Consider the following 18,874-nt stretch of genomic DNA (forward strand, 5'->3'; position numbering starts at 1 on the left):
ATTCTGATATCAAAATACTTAAAATTCTTACTGTAAGCATATCTTGCCTTAAATCAGAGTTTATAGATAAGTGAGTTTACATTAATAGAAAACCAGCATGAGTGACTTTATGACTACTTGTTTTAACAAACATGGGTAAACAGCGTATAAGATCTGTATCTTCCCTTGGAAAATCTACATAAAAGGATATATTTGACTATATAAGAATTAAGCTTCTAAATGAAAAAAATTGCAATGATTTTTAACAAAGGTAGATAGAATTCTTTCTATATAAAGAGCACTAAGTTATGTTAAATCTAGACAAGATAGGTGGTGCATGAACTGGTTTCACAAAGGAAGAACTAGAAGTGGCCAATTCAGTTTCAGAGCATCTGGATGGCTCAGTCAGTTGGGCGTCTGACTCTTGACTTTGGCTCAGGTCGTGACCGCAGGGTTGCGGGATTTGAGCCCTGTGTCAGGCTCTGCGCTGAGCGTGGAGCCTGCTTAAGATTCTCTCTTCTCCCTCTGCCCCTCCGCCACTCATACATGCTCTTGCTTGCTCGCTCACTTGCTCTCTCTAAAAAAAAAAAAAAAATAGCCAATTCAATCTCGTTAGTAATAAGTAGACATTTTGCCAAGGTTATTGAAAGTTGATAATCATTATCTGTGAAGATCAGTCACACACTATTAATAAAAGTATAGATTGGCTCACTTTAGCAGTTAATAAATACCAATCTTCGGAAACATAATGTATTCTTCAGTAATCTTAAACTTAAAGATAAGTAATCAGAATATACTCGAAGTATGTTCATGATATTACTACAACAGCAAATATTGGAAACAAATTAAAAGCTAAGTAATATGAGATTGGTATATTCTTTGGGATTAGTAGTCGAAAAATTGTACGATGGAAGAAACAAAATAAAGCAAGTTAGAAAAACAGTGTGTGTGGTAAGATTCCAGTAGTAATTTTATTTTTATTTTTATTTTTGGCTTTTTGAGAGAGGGAGAAAGAGAGAGGGCACAAGTGAGCAAGGGGCAGAGAAAAGCGGCAGAGAGAGAGAATCCCACAAGGGGCAGGGAGAGAGAAAGAGAAGTGAGGCTCACCTGAAGCGGGGCTTGAGCTCACCCAGTGCAGGCTTCAAACTCAGAAACTGAGATTAACACCTGAGCTGAAGTCAGACGCTTAACCGGCTGAGGTACCCATGCACTCCTATGTTATTTTTTAGCTATTTTCTAAGCCAAAATAATGGTATAATTTTGAATCCTAAACTCTGGATGTATCACTGACTCATTTCTTTGGACTTCTATAGGTCCATTATTCCTACTGTCTTCTTTCCTACTTTGTGTCAAATTTGTAAATAATTCATCACGGAATATTCATTTACAATAGATGTATCTCATTATCAACACTTCTTTTCTGGGATAGAACTGTTCTAAAATATATACTGGTATTACATGCTATATTGGTATTAGAAGTTCCCACATGCCATGACTACATAATTTGATCAAACATTCTCAGCCAGTCTTGAGGGTTAGTTCAAGCTCAGCCATATTCATTACTTAGGATAAAGTGAGAAATTTAACCAGAAGTTAAGATAAACAAATTAGTGGTTTGTTTTGAATTTTGATCAGCTTTTTTTATTGATGTAGTCCCGTTTTCTTTCCAGGTTTTGTTTCAACTCTGGGTGGCACAGAGTTCAGAGTTCTTCAGACGGTTAGCCCTGTTACTTTCTACAGCTAATTCACCTCCTGGGCCCTTACTTACTCCAGCACTTTTGCCTCATTGTATTTTATCTGATGTGACTCAAGGTCTACCTCATGCTCATTCTGCCTGTTTGGAAGAGCTTAAACGCAGCTATGAGTTTTATCGGTACTTTGAAACTCAGCACCAGTCAGTACCACAGCGTTTATCCAAGACTCAGCAGAAGTCAAGAGAACTGAATAACGTTCACACAGCAGTACGCAGCTTTCAGCTCCATCTGAAGGCATTGCTGAATGAGTAAGTTTAGTAGCCAAATAAGAAAATGTCCCCATGTTCAGCAAGCTTCATTCTCCTGCCATTGTGATGATTGGCTTGTGTCCTAACTGGAAAGTAGCAGCAAAATTAAGACATGCAGCGTGAAGGATAGTTTATAGCTATGAATGTAGCAGAGAAAGAATGATTTGGGGAGTCATTTGTAGTTTTCACTTTGATTTCAGCCCAGAACCTAGAAACATAGGACAAAAGCAGGTGTTCATTCTGTTTGAGAGCTGAAATGGAGATGTTTATGAATACTGAGCTTGTTTTAACTCTTTTTAAGTGGGGCTCTTAAACTGGAGCCTGCGGTCTAAGAAAAGTATCTGCCAGCACTGGAACAGTAAGTTTTAAGAGGTATTGTTATATATAGTTGAAGAATAACATATTGCAATTTTTAAAAATAAAGCAAACTTGGACATTTTCTACATCAGAGGACCAACTTTTTTGGCCCCAGTTGAATAGTAAAGCGCAGGGTCCATAGTTTATATTTGTTTATCTTCTACTTTGCCTGGTATTATTGGTGCTCTGCCTTGGTCAAATGTAGGATCCAGTCACTCCAGTGAAATTTTTCTGTAACGGATACTTGCAGTATAGGGCTGGATCAGATGGATGGTTGGGTTCATGTTGTGTTGGTAATCAGGAAGGTCATAGGAACTTAATGAGTTGATGAGATTGTAGTTGATGTACTCGACCCTGGATACCAGGCAAGAAGTAGAAGGGGAGGGCAGGAGTCCGTTTTGTAAGATCAAAATAGAACAAAACAAGTCAAAACCATTTCAAGTCTCAGTAAAATCAAAGGGCTAGTTCACTGGAGTGAGGAAGGATATGATGAATAAAAATAGGAAATTAAGGTGAGAAAAACATTTTGAGAAGGTAAGTTTTTACCCATCTATTTACTGTCTGAGCTGGTCTCTAGCTGCTATTCTAAGAAAGCAGATGAATGAATGCTAACCTGACTCAGTCTTATCTCCCACAGGGAGTATGGGAGACAAGGCAATCTCTACTTGAGTGGGCAACAAAGGTCGGGCCTTTGTCAGGAAAAAATTTCAGTGGAAAGGTTGTATTGGGCAAAGCTAGAGTCTCTAAAGAATTAATTTTTGGCAGTAGAATCAGAACTACACAAGACATAATGGAATGCATTAGAGTGAGGGAGGATGGCTCAGGGAAGAAAGGCCGCACTGGATGGACATGAACAAGAGGGGCTTTGTGCCTCGGGCAGAGATTGTGGATTATGCATGGGAAGGATGTCTCCAGCTTAAAAATGAAATATTCTATATATGCTACTGTACGTCACCTTTCAAACAGTATACCGGTCACAAACCATCATCTCTGATTTGCTCTATAGCACAGCTGCACAAAATTTTTAGAAGTGTTGTCTGAACACTTCCAAAAACATTTGTTTTGTGTTTCACTCCTCCTCCTCACTTGTCCCCATTGCTTTTCCCAGTTGCTGATACTAGGGCATTAACCCTTTAACTGTTCTCCCTGCCTCCAGAGAGCTCCCTGCCAGATTAATGTTTCTGAGGCATATATTTGCTTTCTCCCTTAAACATCTTCACTGGTTACAGAGTACAAGCAGCAGAGACTGAAGTCTGTGTAAAACATTCTATTGAAAGAATTTGCTATAACTCTATTATAGTCTGCTTTTCAGTCCTTCTCATTCTTTTCCTTCAGTCCAAAGAAACTGCATAAATGCCTTTTCCCATATACCATTTAGAATGAACTTTCTCATCTTTTGTACATGTTCACATTTTATCCATCCTTCAATGCTTCCTCAAAAGTACCTTTTCCTTAGCTGTTCCCTGTCTGTACCCATAGCTGGTAGCACCTTCCCCCTCTTCTGAATTCTTATAACACTATCTTTCTGTGGTATTATACTTTGGGGCTTAGCTTCAGCCCATATTTACAGCTAACAGCTGTATAGCTCTGGGCAAGTTTCTTTAACTCTCTGGACCTAATTCCTCATCTGTAAAATGGAAATAAAATGTTAGTTATAACTTTTTATGATCTTGTATTATATTTCTCTATAATGCATAATTTCCCTGATTTAGCTATTTTTCCTATTAGGTATGAAATGAGGTTAATTTATTATTTCAGCTCATAAAATGCCTCATATATGTAAAAGAAATATTGTTGAATAAATAGGTGATACTCTTTATAAGCTTTTTACAACATTATGATAAAATACACGTAACATGAAATGTATTATTTAATCATTTTTAAGTGTACAATTTAGTGGCCTAAAAAAGTAAACATACATTGTTATGCAACCATCACCACTTTCCATCTCCAGAACTTCATCTTGTAAGCTTATTTCTTAAATAAGTCCTGTGAGTTATAAATTTTCCACTTAATATTTTAGAAATCAGTTTCTGTTTTTCTTTATTACTCAGGGTAATAATTCTTGAAGATGAACTTGAAAAGCTTGTTTGTACTAAAGAAACACAAGAACTAGTATCAGAATCTTATCAAATCCTAGAACAGAAGTTGAAGTTGATTCAGCCCCATGTTCAGGCGAGCAACAATTGCTGGGAAGAGGCCATTTCTCAAGTGGACCGACTGCTCCGAAGAAACACAGATAGGAAAGGTACCAATGAGTGCTTCCTTTCATACACACTTGTCAGACATGCTTACTCCACTCCAGTAGGGTTTCATTAGGTAGATTTCTCATCTCCACGATGAAAGCGACATGACAAAACTTAATTTACTAAAAGAAAGTTGAACTTATACATACAAACTGACACTGAATATATAGTCTGGCTCTTACTTTGTAAACAATAAGTGAATATGTTTTGAAAGTTCTCTGAATCGTAAACCTCCTTTTCAAAAACTTTAGTGAGGGGCACCTGGGTGGCTCAATTGGTTAAGTGTCTGACTTTGGCTCAGGTCATGATCTTGCGGTCCGTGAGTTTGAGCCCTGCGTTGGCTCAGTGCTGACGAGCCTGCTTCAGATTCTGTGTCTCCCTCTCTCTTTGTGCCTTCCCCACTTGTGCTCTGTCTCTCTCTCTCTCTCTCAAACATAAACAAACATTAAAAATAATAATAATAACTTAAATGAAGGGATAGATTTTAATAGGTAGTATTCCATAATTAGAACTTTTAGAAACTCTTTTCCCATTAGTGTAATAATGAGTTTGATAGGGGCCAGAAGTTGAATCTTGCTTTTAAGATAGAACACTTCAGCCATTCATAAATGATAAATAAATGCTATAATAGGTGGCACTGCATACTTGTTATTAAGAGTCTAAAATGTATTAAATGCCATTATTTAATGGTAACATTGGAATGCTTTGTATTGCTAGGCAAATGGGCAATCTTGAAATTTTATGCGAAACTGCTTTAATTTGACCCATTTTTACTAATCACTAATTCATTGTAAATATTTGGCATATTAATTTCTGAACTTGTGCTACCAAACAATACCATGTTTATCCCTTGGACCTTTATGATAAAGTTAATCAGATTTATGTATAGAAATTGTATTGCTGGCAAAGATAATTAATGCTTTATCATCCTGTTAGTCATTTTTTTGTTTCCAGCTAGATCTGTAATACTTCAATGTGTTTAAGAAGCTGAATAAGTCTTTACATAGGGAAAGTATTAACTTTATTCAAAGGAAATGTTAACATGCTAATTACTGATACATCACCAATAGATTTCCTTTATATCTAAAATGTAATTGGCAAGTAATTTTTTTCTTCAAAGGGTAAATTTGCCAAGGATTTTTAATATGTGCAAATATTTATGCATGTTAAACTTTCTGATGTGACTTAAGTCTAGAGCTTTTGAGTACATTTTCTTCAAATGGAAACATTCAGAACACCACTGGGTATTAAAAGATACATCCCATTCATCCCTCCCCTTAGCATACTCTGAGATGCTGAATCTTAGTCACTTAAACATAATTGTCAAAACTGTCTCCAAATCATCGGGCTGGTGATAAGTCATTATGTTCTCCATGTGTGGCTTTTGCTTATAGGTGATAGTGATAAGAATTAAGATACAAGTCATTTTCAAACTTTTCTCCGTAAAACGCTTATAGTGGCCATGGCTATACAACTTTGAATAAAATATTTATATATTTTTTAAAAAATTTTTTTTTTCAACGTTTATTTATTTTTGGGACAGAGAGAGACAGAGCATGAACGGGGGAGGGGCAGAGAGAGAGGGAGACACAGAATCGGAAACGGGCTCCAGTCTCTGAGCCATCAGCCCAGAGCCTGACGCGGGGCTTGAACTCAGGGACCGCGAGATCGTGACCTGGCTGAAGTCGGACGCTTAACCGACTGCGCCACCCAGGCGCCCCTATATGATATTTTTTAAGAAGCAGGTGATTTATTTAGCTGTTAGCTGGGTTTTTTTAATGTTCATTTGCTTATTTTGAGAGAGAGTGCTCACGCATGCATGCTCACGCAAGCGAGGGAAGGGTAGAGAGAAAGAGAGAGAGAATCCCAAGGAGGCCCCTGCAGAGCCCACCACAGGGCTCAAACTCACAAACCGTGAGATCATGACCTGAGCCAAAATCAAGAGTTGGATGCTCAACCACCTGAGCCACCCAGGTGCCCTAGCTGTTAGCTCTTTTTTAAGTTATTTTAAAACTACAGAGGTATCACCATAGCTCACGGTAGCCTTCATCCATATTCCTCAGTTATTGACATTCTACCATATTGGCCTTACCTCCTTATGTATCCATGTATAAATTCTTTTGGTAGTATTTTTTTTTTAATGTTTATTTATTTTTGAGAGAGAGTGAGCATGAGCAGGGAGGGGCAGAGAGAGAGGGAGACCCAGAATCTGAAGCAGGCTCCAGGCTCTGAGCGGTCAGCACAGAGCCTGACATGGGGCTCAAACTCACAAACTGCGAGATCATGACCTGAGCTGAAGTTGGACGCTCGACCGACTGAGCCACCCAGGTGCCCCTCTTTTGGTAGTATTATTCTGAACCATTTGAGAGTAAGATGCAGACATGAGACCACATTACCCCTAAATCTTCTGTTTGCATTTTTGAAAAATGGACATTCTCCTACATGCCCACAATATACCACCAAAATGAAGACATGAGCACTGATATAAATTGCTTTCTAATCCACAGATCCCATTCTAATTTCACTGATTGATACAATAGTAATGCTATATGTCCAGATTACACACGGCATTTAGCTTTTATGCTGCTCTTCATTCACTTTAGCTTTTCTTGTCTTTCATAAGTATTTCATTAAAAAAAAATATCCTGAGGTTATATAAATATCCTTTCTTCACCAAATATTTACTCACTATTAAGCATATACAATCTATATGATGCACTAGTATTCCAGATACTTACTCACAAGATATAAAAATTTAATGTTCACATGAAAATCTATAAACAAATGTTTATAATGGCTTTATTCATAATCACTAAAAACTAGAAGCAGACCAAGTGTCCTTCAGCTGGTGAATAGATAAACTGTTCTATCCATCCACACAATGGAATAGTGCTCAGAAAAAAAGAAGAAATGAACTACTGATACAGCATTAAGACGGAGGAATCACTAATGCGTTGTGTTAATCACTACATAGTCTATGATCCCATTTAAATGACATTCTTAAAACAGTAAAATTTCATGGGAACAGCAAACATACCAATGGTTATTGGGAGTTGGATATGGAGAGATGAATAACATAAGAAATGTTTTGAGGTGAAGGAACTGTTCTCTATCTTAGTTGTGGTGGTAGTGGTTATATGAGTCTAATTTGTCTAAACTCATAAAATTATATACCAACAAGAGTGAATTTTATTGAGTAAAATAAAATAGCTTAAATGTTTTCCCCCCACTAGTTTTAGCATCCATTTGTGGATCTTGCTTGAATTAGATATTAGTGTGATGGTTGCCAGATGGTAATTTTCTAATTCCATTTTTCCTTTTATACTTACTAGTTGGCATTCTATTGTGAGCCAAAGCATCCCCCTTTTCTGCTTATTTATATCAATATGGATGTATGGATTCTTATTTTATTCTGTGGTTCATAATTTGTTATTTTGTTGCTCAAATTGTACAAAGTTTGACCAGAGGGAACCCATTTAAGGTTTGTGTCATTTTTTGATCATTGTTTGATCACTTCTTTATACTTTACTTGCCCCTAGCCCTAAGGGGTGCCCCTTGTGGGTGCTAAGTATGCTCATAGCCACTGGGATGTTCTTGTTTTTACCAATTTTCAGTGTAGAGGACAGTGAAATATATCTGTGTATATACTTATACATACATATTCCTACATCTGTCCATAAATGTTATAAACCATGGGTTCACATCGATACCTCCAAATCAGTTCCATGGTTCTTCCTGTACTTCTCCCTCTGTATATTTGTACCACCATGAGAAACTTGGCTCTCATTATGTTCGGTATTAACTTATTTATTCAATGCCTTGTATGTAAGCAATCACCTGATAATATGGACTGTCTCCTAAGCCACATTGCTGCTGACTCACACCTAGTGAGAGTCCTTCCCATCCTGTCTCATTCCAGTCCAGCTTGCTTTGTCCACACTAGCCCTTGACAGCCAGGAGTCTCCCCTAACTCTGGTCCCAACCAGTTATCTGTCATTACTTTTAAAAGGTAGAAATCTAGATGTCTAAAGCCTAATTCTTTTTTAAGTTTATTTATTTTGAGAGAGAGAGAGAGAGAGAGGGACTGAGTGAGCAAGCATGGGCAGGGCCAGAGAGAGAGGGAGAGAGAATCCCAAGCAGGCCCTGCACTGTCAGCACAGAGCCGAAGTCTCACGAACCGTGAGGTAATACCTAAGCCAAAACCAAGAGTCGGACACTCAATTGACTGAACCACTTATGCACCCCTAAAGCCTACTTCTTTTTAATGTTTATTTATTTATTTTGAGAGAGAATGAGTGAGCAGGGGAGGGGCAGAGAGAGAGAGAGGGAGACAATCCCAAGCAGGCTCCACACTGTCAGCGTAGAGCCCAACACAGGGCTCTAACTCACAAACAGAGAGATCATGACCTGAGCCAAAACCAAGAGTCAGATGCTTAACCAACTGAGCCACCCAGGTGCCCAAGCCTACTTCTTTTTAAGTAGAGAGATAATGTTGGAAGGTAGAGAGGTGGATATGAGAATATGAGAACCCCATGGTTAGATACCAAATACCAATGTTAAGTAATTAAAGTTAACACCTGGGTGATCTTGTCAAGCTATGACTTGTGAAACCCATTTCCAATTCTAACTTCTGAGAGTAAAAATAATATAAGGGAAATGTAAGATTGAAGTTTATTTTTTGTGGGGAAGAGTGATGGTCTGTCTTGAGACTTCCCATGCCAGGAACAAAAGTTGATTTGTTTAGCGAGTATTTAGAGAGGAAGTACCTGTTGTGAACCAGATACTATGGTGAGGTGAAGAAGGGAGAGGAAAACAAGTTTCTCCTCTGAGAGTTTAACTTACATTGTAAATCTACCGCTATTACCATTGTTAACTTTAACATCCTTAATTTTTTTATAAATTGAAAGTTATAATTAGAATGCCAGACTATGAAATTGGCAAAATATTAGTACTAAAAATGTTTTTTTTTTTTAATTCGATGTTCACTCATTTCTGTGTGGCCTATTGCTTTTTAAGGCAAGCCTGAAACGGTGTGTGAAAACCCACGTTGTACTGTGGTACCTTTGACACAGCCAACTCTACACATCGCGGACAAAGATCCAATCCCGGAGGAGCAGGTAATGGTGAAAATTGCTGTTTTCTTCCCCCTAAAGAAGAGTTTCCCATACAGAGTTTACCTATCTATCTCTGTAAGTGGTGTGGATCATTACTGACTAAGTTGTTAAATTTATGTTTGTGATGAGCTTCAAAATAACCACACATTATATTGAACTGATAACAAATCATTAATTCTTAGTACCTTGAGTTTGAATCCACTGAATCTACCAGCAAATTTTTATAAAGATTTTTTTCTTTAATATTTTATTTATTTTTGACAAAGAGGGGTGGGGGAGAGAGAGACAGAGAGAGAATGAATGAGTGGAGGAGGGGCAGAGAGAGAAAAGGGGACAGAGGATCCCACGCAGGCCCTGTGCTGACAGCACCAAGCCTGATGCGGGGCTTGAGATCACAAATGGTGAGATCATGACCTGAGCCAAAGTCAGACTTTCAGCCAACTGAGCCACCCGGGTGCCCCTACCAGCAAGTTTTCATGTTATTTGTATCTTACTGTCTATTTCTTAGACACTTAAAAGTGATTAAATACTTTAAAAATTAATGCATTGGCAAAGGTGCCTTCTACAATACTGGAAATGTGAGTGGTGGTTACCAGACTGTATACATATGTAAAAATCCTGTACACTTAAGATTTGTGTATTTGGCAGCATGTATGTTATACCTCGCTTAAAAAAACCAACTTTTCAATGATTTCTTTTGATACTGACAAAGATTTCTTTTGTTTATCCTAAGGAAAACTTTTTTTCCTTCAGTCATATTGTCTACTCAGCATTCTTAATTGCAAAGGGAGACCAATCTGTTTAACAAACAAGAAATTTGTTTAAAAAACCAGGAGGTGACTGACAGAATATCTCTGAGGGCCTCATAGTTACGTTTGAACTAGGATGGGGTGAACAGCCCAATTTACTCAAAAGAACTGTTCCAGTTCCAGCAACATCATTGCCCAGTCACTGGTTGCAGACATTGTCACTCGCTCCATCATTGCTGAATAATAAAAACTACCTTCAGAACCTCTACCTCTGGAAACTTGATCTGCCACCATTCTTGCCAGAGTGGATTCCTTAAAACGCCTGCTTCCCTTGTAACAAACTTCTGGGTCCGATCTGATCTATATACATATGATTAGAGGATCCCGAGTCATTTGCCTGAATCATAACTGCAAGGGAGGCTGGGTAAGCAAGGGGCCTCGTCTGTGTCTTAGTGATAAGAAGAACCATAAGATGAGGTATTCCCCAATTCTAGGAATAGTGTTCAAACCTCCTGGGAAGTCAGAAAGAACCACAAATACAGCCACAAGAAGGCTAATATACCTGACCACTTCCCCAAACCACCAGCCCTTCTAATTCTGATTTGTTTTGGCAGAGCTAATAACTCTAATATTAACTAGATCTACAGGATGGTATCAGAGCAGAAAAATAATGATTGAAGTTATTAAACTTTCTTATCCACGGTCCCTTTCATTATCAACTGCTAAGTTTTTTTAAGACTTCAATTTACCTATAATAATATGTTTGCTTTGTTTGCCCACCTTTGCTTTAGTGACCTGTGCCAAGAGTCTTCATTGTTTAATCTTGGAGATGGGTAGGTACAAGGTAATGAATGCTACTAGAAAATTGTCTGCTTGAAGTAAAGTGCTTTTTCTTTATTCATTTTCAGGAATTAGAAGCTTATGTAGATGATATAGATATGGACAGTGATTTCAGAAAGGATGATTTTTATTACTTGTCTCAAGAAGACAGAGACAGACAGAAGCGTGAGCATGAAGAGTCCAAGAGGGTACTCCAAGAACTAAAATCTGTGCTGGGATTTAAAGCATCAGAGGCAGAAAGGCAGAAGTGGAAGCAACTTCTATTTAGTGATCACGGTAAGCACTGACTTCAGAGTAAAAGGTTATTTTAATGAAGGGGACTCTTTTTTCTTGAACTACGACTTTTATTTTAGCTGTAATTCTTACAGCTTTAATTTTAGGGATCTCTCAGCAAGTATAGTGCTTTTTCTTCTAGACACAAAATCAATATGATCAATAAAAGACTAGGTATATAATCAAATTGGGAATATGAAATCAAGCTTTTTCATCAGTAACTTGATGTTTTACTAAATTATTTTGGAATGGCAGTGAGTTGAATAAATATGTTTTCAAATTTAGTGAATTTGAGATTCTAAACTCTTCTCTTTATGTGGATACTAGCAATACTTCAGTGAAGCATCAGATTAGTGAATTTGAGATTCTAAACTCTGTTCTCTTTAGGTTGATATTATAAATACCTCAATGAAGCATCAAATTAGTAACTCTACGTTCATCATTGAAACAAGTGGATTAAGACCTAGGCCAGTTAGCTACATCATTAAGGTTTCTCAGTTGGTTTGAACACGTTAAGTAGATGGGACAAGAGGAGGTGCTTCTGTGCAAGCTGTCTCCGTACTTCAATATTGACAAAATTGGATGATTTGATAATACTGACGATTAGCATTAAACTCCTTTATGTTTGCCACTCTTTTCTTTGGTTGGACTTCATGCGAGGTGAGGGAAGGAATGAGGGTATCTTGACAGTATCAGACTAGCTAATTTCTAATTGAGGAATTAACTCCTGTAGATTTCCAAGAGGTAGAGTGGGATTCCTCTTCCATTTTAGAGTACTTACCTGAAACCTCAAAATCAACTGCCTTCCTTTCCCATTCTTTTTTTCATTGGGAGTATATAGATTACCTGTACTTCTGGAAATTTCCTCAGATTTCTCTTTTCTTCTCTTAGGAGTCCTGTCATCGTCCCATGTCCAGATACACCTTTGTTGATTTCATCCTTCCTCTTCCCACTGGCCCCCTTTATAGCCCAGATCCTTATTAGATTATGCTCATACATTGTAATAGCCTCTTAACTGACTTCCATTCTTTTTTTTTATGTAAACTCTACCCCCAACATAGGGCTCAAATTCACAACCCCAAGATCAAGAGTCACATGCTGTACTGAGTCAGCGAAGCGCCCCAGCTGACTTCTATTTTCAATACCTTTTTCTTCTAAGCTTTCCTTAGAAGATAGCTTCTAAGCTAGCTTCTGTCCTTGCAGGCTGCCTCCAGATTTTTCTCAAACAGTACAATGATAATAGCTCTCTGTCTTTTTTTTTTTAATTTTTTTAATGTTTATTTATTTTTGAGAGAGAGAGAGAGAGAGAGAGAGAGAGAGAGAGAGAATGAGAAGAGTCGGGGAGGGGCAGAGAGAGAGGGAGACACAGAATCTGAAGCAGGCTCCAGGCTCTGAGCTGTCAGCACAGAGCCTGACAGGGGCTCGAACCCATGAGCCGTGAGATCATGACCTGAGCTGAAGTGGGATGTTTAACCAACTGAGCCACCCAGGTGCCCTGATAGCTCTCTATCTTTAAAACCTGCAGTGGTTCCCCCTTTCCCACTCTATTAAATCTGAACTCTTTTTCCTGGTTTCAAGCCTCTCTATCATATGAATCCATCATATTTAATTATATTTATCACTCTTTCTGATATGGTTATCTTCCTCTGGTTATATTTATCTAATTAGACTGTGGTCCCACAAACTTACTATTTTTATTCATGAAAAACATTCATGCTGCGGTGCCTGTCTGGCTCAGTCTATAGAACATGTGACTTCATCTTGGGGTTGTGAGTTCAAGCCCCCACATTGGGTGTAGAGTTTACTTTAAAAAAAAAAAACAACTTAAGAAAAAAAAAAACATACATGCTGATCTCTTTGCTAAGAATTCTGTCTTCTCCACCAAGCTGTCCTTTCTACCAGTTGCTCCTCCATGAATCCTCTGTTCCAGCCCTGCTACCTCTCCTACCACTACAGACCCTCACACCAGAGGGGCCCTGGAGGGAATTGTAACCGTGTCTTGAGCAGCAACATATGTAGCAGATTAAAAACTTCCCAGGTGCAGCAGTAAAGAGTTCCTGCAGCCTGCTTGTTCATATTTTGGGTCTGCATGAATCAGGGATTGAGAGTATCGTTTTAGGCACTATTGTTTTCTGTGCATTCAATGTTTTTGTCTCTATAATGAAATTACAGTCTCTTTCAGTAGGAGCTTTATTATCCCCCACAGTGTTCATTCAGCAAATTATTCATTCAACAAGTAGTTACTGAGGCACTGTTTACTGCTATATCCCTAGTGCATAAATCAAGAGATAAAAATCCCTGTACTTCTGGAGCTTTACATTCTAGCAATGTTAACACTTGATCCTCCAGATGTGCAGATTATATTGCCCTATTTAATTAGCAATAATAAGGGATATCAATCAGCATCTAATACATGTTGCATTCTTTAAGAACTAGATTTATTGCCTAAAAATGTACATGAAGACTGAGAATAGCCTTGTATATACATTTGTATCCTTTCTATTGTTTAGTATTTTCTCCATATAGCTTTAAAATTATCCTACTGACAGTATGGGCAAAGATATAATGAGAGAAATGTGTCTTTTTTCAGGTATATGCTTTGAGTAGCTACGTTAGAAAGCGCAGTATTGCTGATTTTGCTTGTGAAATAAGTAAAAAGCTGCTGATACCATAAAATGCTTTTTCCGTGAAAAATTTCAGTACATCTTCCAGAGTTGTTTTCATCTCTGCCTACAGGGGTAAAGTCCGCATGGAATTAGAGAGGGATATTCTACACTGGAACCTGCTGTGGCCATTGTTTTCTGTTGTTGCTGCTTCTCTAGTGGAGTTACTGCAGCTTAGGGATCTGTTTCTTGGAAATGGACACCTTTTACAAATTATTTTTTAAATAAACGCCAGATCTTCAAGAAGCACTTGTTTTTCTTCCGTCATGCTTCCTAATATATTGTATTGTACTAACCCCTCATACTGGGAGGAGAGACTGCCTAGCAAGCAACCCACTGCCTACTAACATCAAGAGGGGCTAAATAAAACTTCATTTTCCTTGAAAGGACACCTTCTGCCGTATGGATATAATGTTTATGTATTATGCTTTGTACAGTAGTTGATCTTGAATACAGATTTTATTTTGTCTTATACTTTTATGTGACATTACAAAATGTGTGGAAGTTATGGCTTTACTTTCATCAGGGTCTTGTTAGGTGGTTGGCAAGCGAATAGGATTGTGTGCATTTTCTTTTCCCCATACTGTTTTCACTTGTAAATATATATGTGTTAAAGATATGATTATTATCTGGATTACTTCAGGCCTTTTATCTGACATATTATCAGTAAAAATCATGCTGCTTATTCTTTCATAAGATGGTTCTCAAACTTTAGTGTGCATCAGAATCAAGCGTAGGGTTTGTAAACACAGCCAGTCCTCATTCACAGTTTGCCATGCAATAGGTCCTGGTGGGAATTTGCATTTCTACCAAATAACTGATGCTGTTGGTTCGGGGACCACACTTTGAGAACCACTGCTTTAATATTTTGAATAATACAATGTGTGAGGTGTTTTAAAATCTTCATTAAAACCCCATCTCATTTCATTTCTTAGGCATTTTATCTCTTACAAAGTTCTCTGGATTTATAAATGTATATAGATTTAATAGAAAGATTTATTTAGCTTTTATTTATTGTTCTTTATTAGAAAAATAACGACTGGAAGTTTAAATTAAAGTTTAAATCATTGTTGGGTCCTTAGTTATTATTTTTCTTTCTTTTTTTTTTTTCTTTTTCTTTCTTTCTTTTTTTTTTTCTTTGAAGCTGTGTTGAAATCCTTGTCTCCTGTAGACCCAGTGGAACCCATAAGTAATTCAGAACCATCAGTGGATTCAGATATGGGGACAGTTGGTAAAAATAATACTGAAGAGGAAAATAGTAAACCCTCCACAGCTGACAATGAAATAAGTAGTAGGACTGAGTATTTATGTGAAAACCCTCTAGATGGTAAAAATAAAGACAATTCTGCAAATGAAGTCTTCCTCCAAGGAGCTGAAGAAAGAGTGTGTTCCCAATGTGAGAGTGAAGAGGAATCTCGGCAGGCGGACGTAGGGAGCCTGTCCACTGCCCATCCAGCTCCCGGGGACTTATTACAGCCTTCCATTAAGCAGAGGCTGGCACGGCTCCAGCTGTCACCGGATTTTACCTTCACTGCTGGTCTTGCTGCAGAAGTGGCTGCTAGATCTCTCTCTTTTACCACCATGCAGGAACAGACTTTTGGTGATGAGGAGGAAGAACAGATAGTACAAGAAAATGAAAATGAGGTACAAGAGAAGTAGGAACCAAGATTTACATGGAGGATTTTAAATTATTGCTTTTATGCAAGTGTTTTAGCTTCAAGGCTAGATAATCCACTAGAAAGGGAAAATGAGTGTTAAGTTTACTATATATAAAGCTAAGATGTGAATTTACAGCAAGAACCCTGGTTTGAACAACTGATCTGAAAATAGTAGTTAACCTGTAAATGGCAAATCTTTTAGGAAAATAAGAAAGGTAAGGGCTCTTTTGAATAAACTGCTCTTTTTTTTTGCAGCACAGCTGATCGATCTTGGAAATTCTTTAGGTACTTTTAATAAGAAACAAATTTATCATTTCTTGCCAGAATTTGCTACCATAAAATGACTGGGATAATTCTGTTGCAAGAACATTAACATTTAGTATGACTCCTTTTTACTGTATTCTTGCAGTTCATAGCTGCAGCTATTATGTTAATAACAACTTGTTTGTATTTTATTTTTGTTTATACCAGTCTTAAAACAAAGATACAGGTTCTGAATAAAAAAAAAATTGACTTCATACAATTAATGTGTACTGGGGTTTGGAACTAAAAAGTAGTTTCAAAAATACTGGGGTTATGACATTTTTTTTATGTTTCCTTGTTCATATGTGTATTCGGTAGTTAATTTTAAGGTGTCCTAATAATCTTTAAAAGAAAAACATTGTACTGTTTTAAAAATTACCCTTTCAAATACATTTTGTGTTTTTCTTCTGTTCTTGTTATAACTAATAGAGATGATGTCAAAGTAGGATACGTATAGTCCAAGGCCCCATAGTCCAAGGCCCCATCGGCACCTTTGCAGAAAGTTCTTTGTATCTATTTGCCTACAGATAATTGGGTGCCGTTAACACAAGCAGATCATTTCAGCTGATTTCTAGCCTGAGGCTATATCCTCTCCACCTTAATGAGATTCTGGAAACATCCTGCCTGCTTCCTGGAAAGCATCCTTGTCTCCTCAGTACTTCATTTACAACTACCTCTTAAAAGAGGTTGCTTTCCAAATTGTCCAGTGTCATGATTGCATTTTCAAAATGTGATATTTTCAGGAGTATATTGTTTCTTGAAACCTATAGCTCCTACGCACTGACATAGTTTATAGACATTATTTGGGGAAAGTATAGGAATAATAATTTATGCTGCTGTCCTAGAAAGGAAGTTACACAACGAATAGAGATTGTCTTTAGAATTAAGAAACACATTCAGATTCCTGTAAACTTAGTACTTTGAGTCAGTAGATTTATGTGTACCGAGGAGATTTTTATTTAATTTTTTCCAGTAATCTTAGGAAATTTATTTTTATCCTGAGGAAAAACTTGATTCTACTTTGTATGAATAGTAGAGATCCTTCGTACTATAAGTGATTCTGCCTATTGCCCAAAATTCTGGGACTGTCCATAATCAAGCTCTTAGAAATATCACAGGGTGGGCCCAGTTTACCACTTAGAAGTAGCTAAATTTCAAAAACAAAAATCTTGTTTTGAAACTGACAATCGTATTCATAAATAATACTATTTTCTTTTTAGATTACATAGTTTGCCAAGTCTTTTTCCCCTTGGATTTAGAAGAAGCAATTATGGGAACACTTGGTAATTGTTCCCCTAATCTGTGACCCTTACACAGGAAGAATTAGAGTTTAATAATTTTTAATTCTTTTATTGTATTATTTTTATTTACACCAGCTTGGGGAAAATGTCTTCATAATATTTCATCAGTTTTATTCAATGCTCTCTAAGCATTGAAAGACTGATTTTGTTATAAATTTTTAAAAACTAACTTTAATGAGGAATTCCTAATCTTCCAATCTGATCTGTTTTATCTGCAAATATTCTACTTGTTGAAACCATATAAGGATCTTGGGACTTTAATTGAAGGTTCTTTTTTTGTGTATTTCATCTTATAAAATATTGCTGAGATAAAATAGTATCTTCCCTGTGAATATTTCTAATGTTCTCTTATAATAGTCTAAAAGTCAGTGTTTCTCAGTTTTTGTTTTTGTTTTTGTTTTTTATAGGATGCCTATATTAGAATAAACTGGAGGTCTTATTTTTAAAATGCAGATTTGGGGCCATAACTCCCAGTCATTCTTAATCAGTCATTTTGGGATGAGACCTAGGTGGTGTGTATGCTCAGTCAAATCTAAGAACCTCTGTCTAGGACTTTGTTTTCCTTGCCATGGATATCTTAGGAAATTAAAACAAATATGCCAATGTGACATAAGTAGGTATTCTTATTACTTTTCTAAGAATATTTCACTTTGTATTACCAGGCTTTTGACTAGTTTTAATAGTTGACATCCTGCATCTAAAAGAAGCCCGCTGGGAAAAATATTTTGTGATGCAAAACTTGTAATTATGCTTTCCAAATTTTACAGTGATATTTTGACAGGATAATTCTTGTTAAGAGTAATATCCTGACAGCTTTTGATATGAACATTTCCAGAGTTTATTTTACCAGGACAGAGCCGGTACAGAAACTATTTAGGGTCAGGTCACTCTTGAGGACAAAATTTTTATACTCTGCCTACAGTGAGGAAAGTCATGGCAGTAAATGACCTAATAATGGTTATCATACGTTAAATTCTTATTTTTTTTTCAGCTATCATTATTAAAACCCACATATCTGGACTATCTAGGACCAGACTCTTGCTGGTCTTTGATTTGTGATCTTTGGCTTATTTTTTAAGTTGTCTGTATTATCTGCCTTCACTAGTTAAGTCTTCTTTAAAATTGTACTTCATTAAAATTGTATGTTTGAATATATTTAATTAAGAACTCATGTATTGACTCAGGTTTGATTTCTGAAGTTATTGGAGACAAGTCAGGAGAAACACATTTAAGGCAAATTGCTAAGGAAATTTACGAATATGGTTTTAAGGCTTTAATACAAAAAGGCTTTAATACAAAATTAAACTTTAATCTGAGTTTAAATCTCAGAGCCATCATTTAAAAGCTGTGGGTGCAGTTGACCTAATAATGTCATGGGGAGTTTTTCCA

General features: G+C 37.0%; 1 protein-coding gene across 9 annotated transcripts in view; it reads left to right on the forward strand.

Moving 5' to 3' along the window:
- The window catches only part of VEZT (vezatin, adherens junctions transmembrane protein), a 65,887-nt gene extending 47,231 nt beyond the window's left edge, over positions 1–18,656 (forward strand). For 6 of the 9 annotated variants that reach the window (XM_043562159.1, XM_043562160.1, XM_043562166.1 and 3 more), the window contains 5 exons: positions 1,650–1,981; positions 4,393–4,586; positions 9,601–9,701; positions 11,356–11,563; positions 15,368–18,656. In XM_043562159.1, the coding sequence (XP_043418094.1) occupies positions 1,650–1,981; positions 4,393–4,586; positions 9,601–9,701; positions 11,356–11,563; positions 15,368–15,882 (1,350 nt within the window). In that variant the 3' untranslated portion in view covers positions 15,883–18,656. Of the gene's footprint in view, positions 1–1,649; positions 1,982–4,392; positions 4,587–9,600; positions 9,702–11,355; positions 11,564–14,296 lie in introns of all 9 variants that reach the window. The other 3 variants (XM_043562164.1, XM_043562165.1, XM_043562168.1) reach the window with 1 other exon arrangement.
- The last annotated feature ends 218 nt before the right edge of the window (positions 18,657–18,874 follow it).

Source organism: Prionailurus bengalensis, chromosome B4, assembly GCF_016509475.1.
Source record: "Prionailurus bengalensis isolate Pbe53 chromosome B4, Fcat_Pben_1.1_paternal_pri, whole genome shotgun sequence".
In the NCBI taxonomy this organism is placed as follows: Eukaryota; Metazoa; Chordata; class Mammalia; order Carnivora; family Felidae; genus Prionailurus; species Prionailurus bengalensis.